Source organism: Merops nubicus, unplaced genomic scaffold (genome assembly GCF_000691845.1).
Source record: "Merops nubicus isolate BGI_N331 unplaced genomic scaffold, ASM69184v1 scaffold7131, whole genome shotgun sequence".
NCBI classification, from domain to species: domain Eukaryota; kingdom Metazoa; phylum Chordata; class Aves; order Coraciiformes; family Meropidae; genus Merops; species Merops nubicus.
The window spans coordinates 16,197-26,338 of NW_008587501.1; the positions used below are offsets into that span (position 1 = coordinate 16,197).

At 45.2% G+C, this 10,142-nt stretch overlaps 2 protein-coding genes across 2 annotated transcripts in view; one reads left to right on the forward strand and one right to left on the reverse strand.

The window, feature by feature from the left end:
- LDLRAD1 (low density lipoprotein receptor class A domain containing 1) overlaps positions 1-133 on the forward strand; it is a 4,052-nt gene extending 3,919 nt beyond the window's left edge. The window contains exon 7 of the mRNA XM_008948928.1: positions 1-133. This exon is cut by the window's left edge and continues 2 nt beyond it. Coding sequence (XP_008947176.1) covers positions 1-133 — 133 coding nt within the window.
- Positions 134-4,658: 4,525 nt separating this feature from the next.
- On the reverse strand, positions 4,659-9,989 carry LRRC42 (leucine rich repeat containing 42). Its single transcript, XM_008948927.1, has 7 exons — positions 9,504-9,989; positions 7,291-7,422; positions 6,103-6,221; positions 5,751-5,839; positions 5,541-5,654; positions 5,305-5,389; positions 4,659-4,915 (listed from the first exon to the last, which is right to left on the reverse strand). Exons 1-7 carry the CDS (start codon positions 9,974-9,976, stop codon positions 4,659-4,661), a joined length of 1,269 nt encoding a protein of 422 aa, XP_008947175.1. The 5' UTR covers positions 9,977-9,989.
- Between the last annotated feature and the right edge of the window lie 153 nt (positions 9,990-10,142).

A 10,142-nucleotide genomic window follows, 5' to 3' on the forward strand; every position in this document is an offset into this window, starting at 1 on the left:
CCCGTGCGGGTGGGAGTGGTGGAGCTGCAGCCCTGTGCTCTACGAGTACTGCTCCTGCGTGCCGCGGCGGCTGTGCCGGGACGGTGTCCAGCACTGCCTCGCCTGGTCGGATGAGTTGCTCTGCACACCGTGAAGTCTTGGCCCCCAGCAGCAACGGAGAGGGCGAGGTGCTTCCTGCATTGTCACCTGTAAGCCTTGGTGTCCTCCTGCTCTGCCACCCGCCTGGGGAGCTCCAGCCCAAGAAAATCCTCCTCATCAGCACTCTGACCAGCCCACGCTGACACTGAACACGGGTGGAGTGTGTATGGCAGCCCGTGCTGCAGGCTAGACACCCTGGGAGTGGGACACCTTCAAGGGTTCTGTCATGTGAGGGTGAGTCCTTTCTCCACGGGCAGGGCACTGGCTTGCAGCATTGTCTCCACTGGTCGTGTGCCGGGTGCTGGAGACTGTTTACCAGCTGCTGCCAACATAGATACTCTGTCTGGCCAACCCTGGGCAAGGGGTTTCTCCTGTATGGACATGCTGGTGCCTTTGCAGGCAGCCGGATGCAGCAGGTACCTTGAGGACTACTCTAAAGAGTAGGAGCTGAGTGAGCTGAGCCTTTCTAGCCCTTGGGTTAGTCCTGCTGGCTGACCTGTCTTCACGCTCCTGATCCTCACGGGCAGGAGGAGAAGCTTGTGTTTGTGTTCAAAGCACATCTGCAGATTTGCAGCAGATGAAGAGCAGAGCTTTGAAGGCTCTGCCTTGATGCTTCCAGGATGCTTCCATGGGAACGTCGTGCTGAAGATGACACCGTGGGGAGCTGCTGCACAGGCCACCTCCTGTGCTATTCTCAGACCATGAAGGCCAATATGGAGAGTGTAATGGCAAGGAAAACTTTAAGTGGAGAAATTTCAGGGTCTGTGGGCATAAATCACTGTGTCCCTGTGACTGTGTAGCTGCAAGCCAGGGCAGGGAACCAGCATGTGTATAAAACATACTTCCCTCAGAGCTGTGCAGTTTTGGAGCAGCAGCTTAGGAGCTTGGGAACAGTCCTGGGGCTGGGACACGTTTATGCTGAAGCTGGCAAAGAAAGGAGGAAAAAAAAAGTCACAGCCTGAGAGCAGGAGAAAACCCAAGTGTTGATCATAGGGCAGTGTGGAATGACACAGGATCTGTTCATTGCTTGTTTCACTCCTCTGCCAGCAGAGCAGGATCAGGCAGCCAAACCTTCAAAACAGTTCTCAGGATATAGATATGGATGTGCCACTAAAATGTAAGAAAGATGTGATCTTTCTCTGCTCCTTTGAAAAATCTCATCTATGTCTAAATCACTATCTCTGAGAAAATCCCCCATTTACAGTGGGTGCACTTCCTTTTCTTGGCCCAAAATCAACATCAGGTGATCATCTTCCCACCACCATCCCAGGTCATAGATATTTAAAAACAAAGCTCTGTTCACTCACTTCCTCTCTGTCCAGTGATGTGCAACTCTGCATGTCACCATCCCTTGTATCAATGGTGAATATTACTTCTAATTTGTCCCTAGGATACAGCTGTAGATCTGAGAGATCTTTTAAAAATAAATTTACAGTATTCTGACTCATGCTTCACCTGGAATGAAATGGCAAAACTCTGCATGATGGAACCAGTGCTTTGGGAAGCTGTTAAAGCCACATCTAGTAACCTGTCCTTGTCTGTGCCTGGCTGGCTTGCTCGGTGAAATGCTGCTGTGGGACATCTGGGGCAGCAGCTCAGAAGATAAGTGAGGAGAAGTTTTCTAGGTAAACGTTTCTCACTTGCAAGCTTCCAGCCTCAATCAGAGTGTGAAATCAAGGTGCACATTTTTACTGCAGAGTCACGGCCATCCAACCCTTCAACAAGGCTGAGTTGGGTTGGTAAATAAAGTCTGGTTTATCACAGTTGCTGTCGTTCCTCTTGTTCCCCCAGAGTATATCCTGGGGCAACCAAGGAGGAAGTCTTGCAGCATTTCATAAGAGAAGCTCATGGATGGGTGATTCAGAGGCAGTGTTGCTGGGGCAGCCTCCCCTTCCTGGGGAAGAGGAGCTTCTTTCTGACTCTGATTTGGCTCAGCCGTGCCCCCTTTGCCTGATCCTTAGCTTTGAAAGTGGGAGGATGCACAACAAGCTCTCTGCATTGGGTGGGGCAGGGGGGCTACAACTGCTGAACGTTTCTATGGGGCAGCTGTCAGAGAAAGGTGGGAGAGGAGGGAAACAATCTCATCCCTCGTGGTGGGAGCTGTAGATGGATGACAGAACAACTGTAGTTGGTAAGGAGTGAACTAATCAGATGTAAAAAAAACCAAAAAGAAACCCTTGTGCTCAGTGTAAGGCCCAGCTGGTGTGATTGATGAAAAACAATTTGCTTTGTACCAAAGATTATTGGGACAGCGATGACTTTCTGGAGCCTCTGGTGTTCGCTGTGCTTGGCAAGAGGATGCTGGTTAGGCTGGCCCACATGGCAGCTGCCATATTCTCCCAGTCCCATGTTTGTTGATCATTGCCATAGCTCACCTCTGCCAAGCTTCAAGGTGCTCCCAAGGGTGGAGAGAAGGGGGTCAGGGCATGCAGCGTGTGAGCGTGGGGAGTCGGGTGGCTGTGCTTGCTGTGTGCAAGGCTGCTTCTCCCCCACAGCAGGGGTTGATGTCCCCATATCAGTGTGCAGTGAGAGCTCCTGGGAGGCCAGAGCTGTGACCCATGGCCTGAGGTTAGGAGAGAGGAATCAGGGACTCATCCTGTCCTGGATTTACTCCTGTGAAGACACCAGCCAAGAGAGATGGAGGAAGCAGCTGTTCATGGGCAGCAAGACTTGGAAGCCAGCCTGGAAACAGCCAGGGAGGCGGCGGGCAGTTAAGCAGGTACATGTCTGAGCCCATCTGTTTCAGGGTGAGTCTCCTGTAATTTCCTTGCTTGCTGCCCTGTTCCTGGTCAGCAGATGCTGTGTCCCTTATGGAGAGCAGTGAACTGAGATTAGGGGTGGAGGACAGTGCTGAAGTCATCCTAGGATAAGATTTGCACAGTGGTGTGTTTAAAAGAGGGAGTCTGCTGGCCAGCAAGAAACCTGAGAAAAGGAAGAACTGTAGCAGGGAGGGAGAACATAAGGAACACAGTGGTTTAAAACACCTCTTCTGGAAAGCAAAGGAAAGGTGTGCTCTGTTCTATTACCAGCAGGGCTGTGACTTGGGTGTTCCTGTCTAATCACACAGTGCCTGTTTGCTGGCTCCAGGCAGCAGCTCCCAGCTGCTTTACTGGTGTGGAACGGGGCATACGAGCCCCTGAGCCGTGCTCAGCTTGGCAGACCTCCACAGTGGTGGAAGGGCTAGGAAAGAGACCCGTGGTGGCTCCTGAACCAGAACCCAGCTGCAGGAGGAGGGTTATACTTGAGCACTGCAGTCATCTTCCTCCCTCTTGAGACACTGTTTTGCTAAGTCACTATTTGTGCCAGTTCTGTCTCAGTGGAGGACTGATGCAGTTGACAGTGGAAGCTATTAATAGCCTTGAGTTTCTGGGAGAAAAATATAGGGCTTGAATGCAAGTAGGCTTGTTTTGTTTATAGTCTTTTTGAGGAAAATTCAGCAATAAAAGAAGAAAGAGAAAGGCACTGAGCTCTTTATACATTCTTGAGGTGAATTCCTTTTCTTGGCCTCTTTGTGATTTTCCAAAGATGTGTTGCTTTTTTCTGGCAAGCGACAGTGCAAAAGGAAGATATCCTCTAAATAAACATGAGTAGAGTGAACCTGTAGTAAATTCTTGGCCTTACAGGTCTAAGAGCACGATGATGGTCACAGCACCCAACTCACGTGCACCTTGCACCTCAGCCAGCGTTGACAGAAACACTCAGGGCAGGGATTTGGTGACAAACACACCTGCCTGCTTCAGACAGCCCAGTACAGGATGAGCCTGAGGAGCTAAGGGTTTTGACTGCAAATCTTTGTAATTCATCCTTCAATTATAAACTTCCTGGAATGTTTCTGGATGTGTAAGTGTGGGCAGTATATTGCAGGCATGTATGCGTGCCAGGGATGGGTTTTCAACCACAGGCTGCTCTCAAATGCAGGGAATTTGCTTCTGAGGCAGAAAATGTTACAGCTGTAGAGTCCAGTCTCTCTGGTAAGCCTGTTCCAGCTTTCACTCCCTGGGCTAAAATGATAGGGGACTCCTGTTCCACTTTGGATTTCTGCAGTAACTGCTACGGAGGGGTTCCTGCCTCTCTGCCTCCCTCCCCTGGGGCCTCTGCTTATCCTCTTACTTCCTCCCTTTGTCAGATCTGTCAGCACAGGCTGAGGTTTATGTTCTACCAGTGCTGTAAAGTCCCAGGGTGCTTGACAAGCAGAGTGCAGCTTCATTTCAAATGCGCTGCTGTGATCGGTCTTCTGCCCCTCAGGAGGTAAGAGGAGGGGGATAGGACCAGCTATTTTTGTGAGTGATACCTACGTCAGAAGAGTTAGTTAAGGATGACAACAAAAAACTTTATTTCAAAAAATTATGTATTGAAAATATACAGTAGTATCATCGATCTTCTCCATGACTCTGTCCCTCCCCAAGCACAGGTTAAGTCACGGGCACATCACAGCAACCAGGCTCAGCAATACTGGTCTCCTTTGTTACTCCCTCTCAATAGCAAGAAAACAACAAACAAAAGAGCCACTTCTTCCTGACTCAGTAGGTATTTAATAAATCCCAGTCCTCCACAGTGAGGCACAGATGCTTCTGTTTGGAAGTCCTTTCTCTCTCTGGTTCGGCCAAAGATCTTTTTTTACGGTTCTTTAATTCGTGGCTGTCCACAACCTCCTTTTTCAAAGGTAAAAGGCAATTTTGAACTTTTTCCTTATAAAACTGCAGGTTTCCAGATGCATTTGTTTCTGTCTCCACCAGCTTGCATTTGACTACCTCCTCTATTCTGTGTGTCTTGCCATCTAGGGGGGAAAAAAGATAATAAGTTTAGATTTTTGGAAAAAATCAGGATTATGCTGTAAGATGCATACTTGTGTTGTAAATTGTTTTGGCCAAGCCACTCTGGCAGAGTGACTGCTGAGATGTTCATAGGGAAAAAGAACATTTATACTTTGGACTTGAAATTTTAAGGAAAGGACTCAGTAATTCTACGTTGCCCTGAGCATGCTGCACGTTTCAGAGTTACCCAGCAGTCTAACAAATGAAAAAATTCAGACACATTGTCATGCAGTTCCACAGAGAGCTGAAATTTTACACCCGAGGTTCTATTTGTACTAAGAACAACAACAAAAAGCATTAAAATGTTCACTGTAGAAAAGAGATACACTGTGGTCTCTGTGCAGTTACGTACAGAAGTGCAGAGCTGCTGTGCTGGAGCTCACGTTGTCCTGTGGCTTGGTGGCCTCCATGACTGCCTGCTCCCACTGCAGAACTGTCTGAAAGGTCATTGGAAGGAGTTACAACGTTTCTTGTAAACTTTACAGAAATATCATTGGCAACAACCCTACCCCTTATGCTTTCCTATGCAGTGATTTAATACTCCCTAAGGACAGTTTCTGGAGAGCAAACCAGACGTAACCCCCATACCTGTTCTGCCCATCCCTCTGTTTTGCAGTTACTATGATCAAATTCTTTCAGAGGCACTTTGGAGAGAACCAGGCCTAGCTGTGTTTGGATCCTCTTAATGACAGCATTAACATCCTAGTGAACAGGAAATAAAGTAGTCAGGGGAGAAGAAAGTCTGATTACATTTTTTTCACTAAATTTAGATGCTTCTTTTTTTTTTTTTTTTTTTACCTTAAGACCTGTCCCAGAAATGTCCAAACAATTCAATTTCTTAAAAGAAAGAAGATAGCGGATTCCAGCATCTGTGATTTTAGGGTTACCTGCAACATTAAGAAAATTCAACTAAGTTGCAAGATATGGAGAAAGACAATCAGAATACCAAGAAAATATTTGGTCCAAAAGCCAATTTTGGAAGAAGGGGGTTTGAGTCTTTTTTTTGTAGTATGCTTCATGGTTTGAAAGTGAGTTGAGACTGTTTCATGTGAATCATCAAATTAATAGTATTACTTCAATATTAAGGAGGGTAATTTCTTTATCAGAAAGGATACAGGTTGCTTCTAGTATTTAACCACGAAGTACTTACAAGACAAGTCTAACACCAGAAGATTCTCAAGTCCCTTTTTCAGCACTCGTACTGGTGCTGTCATCCTGCGGAGGCCTGTGTCTGACAAGGAGTTGTCTTTCAGGAGAAGTCGTTTTACACTGGGAGGAGAGACACAAACGTGTAGTTTATAGCCATTATTTTAGACAGCTTTGAGAAATGGCCTAAAACTCTCTGTTGGAAGGCTGAGGTCTGCCTGTGCCAGCCCTCCAGTCTACTTTGTCAATGTTAAAAAGCAGCAAGGAAGAAGCCTGGGTTTAGAAGGACTAACAAATCTCTTTTATATTGCCCCTGTTAGCTCAACAGAAGCACCTCCTTCACCAGCTATTCCCAGAGCTCCAGTGACAAACCTGTCCTAGAGCACAAGCAGTTGCTAACAGAGACAATAAGGTTCTTCATACACTGAAGTTCTTTAACCAGGGCTGCCAATCTCAAATCCACTCAAAACTATAAAGAGAAAAATGCTTAAAAAAAAACAAAACAGGAGAGGAAGTATCTGGGAAAAGATGTGGCAAGGATTTGAAGTAAGCAATGAAGTATTATAACAGATAAAACATAGGGGAAAAGAACACTAAAACATTCTCCAGAGCACTTCAAAACAAAACCTTGATGCAAAATGCACCAACATTTTACAGCATCATAATATCCCCTAATTAGCTGAATCTTGAATATTGATTTCCAAACTTTTCTACTTTCCAATCTTTAGTATCAAACAAAATAGAATTATTTTTTTTTAAGTGTTAATTAACTAAATATTCAACCTACTGCCTGTAGAAATCTTCATCTGGAACACTGGTTTGCTTAAAAATTTGGCTCATAAAGTTCCCTCTTAAAAAAGGAAATCTGCATCTTAAGTATTTGGAACAGTTTTATACTTTTTTTACCTGGCCAGTGAAAATTATAGTTGATGTAAACCCATGAGACAGTAAATTATCTTGCACAGCTGTAGGACCTTTTATTATTTGTTATGTGCTTTGGATCACATGCTTTGTGTACAATAAATTCTGTATTTTGTTTACCTTAATGAGTTTTATCAAGAATCAAAATCTTCAAACTTACACACTGCTGCCTGGGAAACTTTCCTTTAAAGTCAAATCCTGATTCTTTGAACTGCTTAGTGCTAGGAAAAAAGCAAGTGTCATTTTTAGCTACGTGTCAAGAAATCGGTACCTAGACAGAGCCTCTTTGGTGAGGTGTTCCAGCAGTTCATGTTCATCTCCAAGTTTGCAACAGGAGAGATCCAAACACGTCAGCTCCCGGAAAGATTTAATTTCTTCTAGCTTTTCAGAGATAACCAAGTATCTGAGAAGAGGGAAAAAAACAAAAATCTATCAGTATGCAGGTACATAGGATGGCACCTATATCCACAAGTGTCACAAACACAATGCAGTCATTTCCTCTACATACGTATGGGAATACTGGCAGAAATTCACCAGCTGTCCTGACGACTGTTTTATGTGCATTCTGCACACAACACATCTCAGTTTCCAGCCTTCTCCTCGAGCAAATGTCATGGTTTTGCTTTGATTCAAAATATTGGACTAAAAATTAAGATTTCAACTTGCAAACATTGCAATTAGGGACCTCTGTACAGATTATTTTGCATTATTCTGAAATAATACAATAATACGCTTCCCAGTTTACCATCAATGAACTTCACAAACTGCTCTTCCTTAATATCTAGGAAGTGTGTAGGCAAACCCACACTGATCCAGGTGTAAAATATACTTTGGATGTATCAGGCTTGTCACATGGCAAACTTATACTTTCTATATACGTAAATAAAATACTTTACTAGAGATAAAAGTCCTACAGGACTCTAGCTAGAGCTGAGACTGCACCCCAGGCAGGAAACAGAGGGTTATTTTTTTAGCTGTGTTGATTCCCTGATCTGATTCACTCCACAGCCATGCAAACATCTGTGCTGGAACTATTCAGTAGGAGGTTCAGAGATGGGAACAAACCACTGAAGAATGGCATGCATGAATATGCACTAATAAGCACGTAGCCACCTCACCATCTCCCCTGCCTTTACTTCTCATCGTTCCCATGGAAATACAAGCCCCAAATTCACTAATCTCTCCTGAATTTACCCCACAGCAACTCAGACCTTGAGGTCAGCATCTTCACTGCTGAAATGAGGGATGCTTCCCAATTCCATCCTTCAAGGAACACCTCTTTGGCCATGGCCCATCAGCACCCTCCCACTGCACATATACCTCTCAAACCACCCCACCACGTCCCTTTGCTGGGCAGTTCAGGTGTGCAAAAGGTACCACCAGAGCACAAGCCAGCTCTTGAGGAATACTACTAGCTCAGGGGGATTCTGAAGAGAAGAGCAGGCTCTTTTAGAAATAAGACTAATCAGAAAATGCCTTAATATCTGACTTCCTGGATTTCAAAGGCTCAATACTTCACTCAGCTTTCTGTAATGGCAAAAGATGCCAGAGGTAGCTTCATTTCTGAGTTAAGCCCATAAAAAGTATCCACGCTAGAGATAAAAAGTGAGTAGGTTTAAAGGATAAAACAAAGGATAACTGACCTCTGCTCAAACAATCCTACTGTGCTCAGAACACCCTTGGCACTTCAGATGAATATGCCTGCACTTTGATTTTGAACTGGATAAACCATCCCTTTTCAAGTGCACAGAGAGACGGGTTATATTACTGGGAAAGACTCCAGCAGGAGCAGGGCTTTAAAAATACAATCCAGTTTGAAGCTTGGTAAGGCTCTCTTTTAGTGTGAGACAACATGGATATTGAGAAGATGGAAGAACTGGTGCTGGACTCTAATCAGAATCTCGTTAAAGTGCCTTCACTGGGGGGATGGAAACCACAATAAACTAAGGTACAACCTGCCTGACTTCAAATCTTGTAACTTACCTACAAGACTGTACCTTCTTCTGAGCCTCCCAAACAACATGGGATAGCAAATTTACAATAAATAAACCCAGACTCTTTGCACGGGTGTATCTTATCTGTGATCTTGAAATGCTTATAAACAGCAATTACAAAAACATCCCATAAAATACCTGAGAAGGCATTAAAGACAGAGATTGCAGCATAAGTCTTGGTTATTATTGTGAAAAAAATAGTTGCAGGTTTAATCCTTCCCATAAAATCCCCTGTTAGTTAGCATGGATGTAATCTGTTACCTGTGTTATGATTTTTAGAATGAAACCAGCATCTGCACTTGTAGGAAAGGAATGAGATGAAAGGTAGCAAGCAGAAGAGTGAGATAAGGTCAATTCATTAAAATTAATGATGTCATAAGCCCATGAGATTTTTTTTTTTAAATTAGTTTTCAGAGAAAATAATTTGAAGACAACTTTAAGCATGCTAGCAAAAACCACTTGGTGGTGATGAGTTCCTGAGCACACTTACCTGTTCCTCAAGCATAATGAGCATAGCACCAAACTGCCATATGCTTCAGTAAACTTCTGCAGAGCTCTCAGTCCCGTCACCGGCTCTGTGAACTTCTGTCTTGCTTCTGCAGCAGAAAAGAGCTTTTCAGCAATCTGCTCTGGGAAGCCAATCAACGAGTCAATGTGATCAACGTTGTCAGAAATGTAACCCAGCACCAGGCTGAAGAGAGACTTGGCCGAGTACCGGAGGTTCCCCTCCTTGGTGTACGTGAAGATGAAGTGATCAGTCCTCTGCCTCCTTGCCCTGTCGTCCTCCCTGTTCATACAAAGCTCCACCGAAAATCCTCTGGGAAACAGCCTAAAAGGCCTCGTCTTGGGAGTGACATTCTGGATGCCGCCCGCACCCGGCTTTACCACGTGCAGCTCCCCGTTTTCACGCACGTATATTGGCCCAGCATCCACATAGCTCTCTGAGTGGAGACAGTACGACATTCCCCTCGTCCAGTTCTGCAGAACCAAAACACCGGCAGGTGAAAAATAACCACAGAGGAAAACCCTACTGGGGAAAGACCCCAAGCCCTGGCAGCTCTCCCCAGCGCCCCGAGCACGGCCAGGTAACCCCGCCGCGTGGAACAGGGTCCGTGATGTCTGCCACCAA

Bases quoted from the DNA above. Each gene is read 5' to 3' on its own strand.
- LRRC42 (XM_008948927.1), bottom strand. From the start codon at position 9,976: ATGTCGTACTGTCTCCACTCAGAGAGCTATGTGGATGCTGGGCCAATA. The intron at 6,222-7,290 runs GTACCGATTTCT...CTCTCCTCCCAG, and splicing joins ACCAAAGAGGCTCTGTCTAG to TGTAAAACGACTTCTCCTGA. The intron at 5,840-6,102 runs GTAAGTACTTCG...TTAATGTTGCAG, and splicing joins TCTGGTGTTAGACTTGTCTT to GTAACCCTAAAATCACAGAT.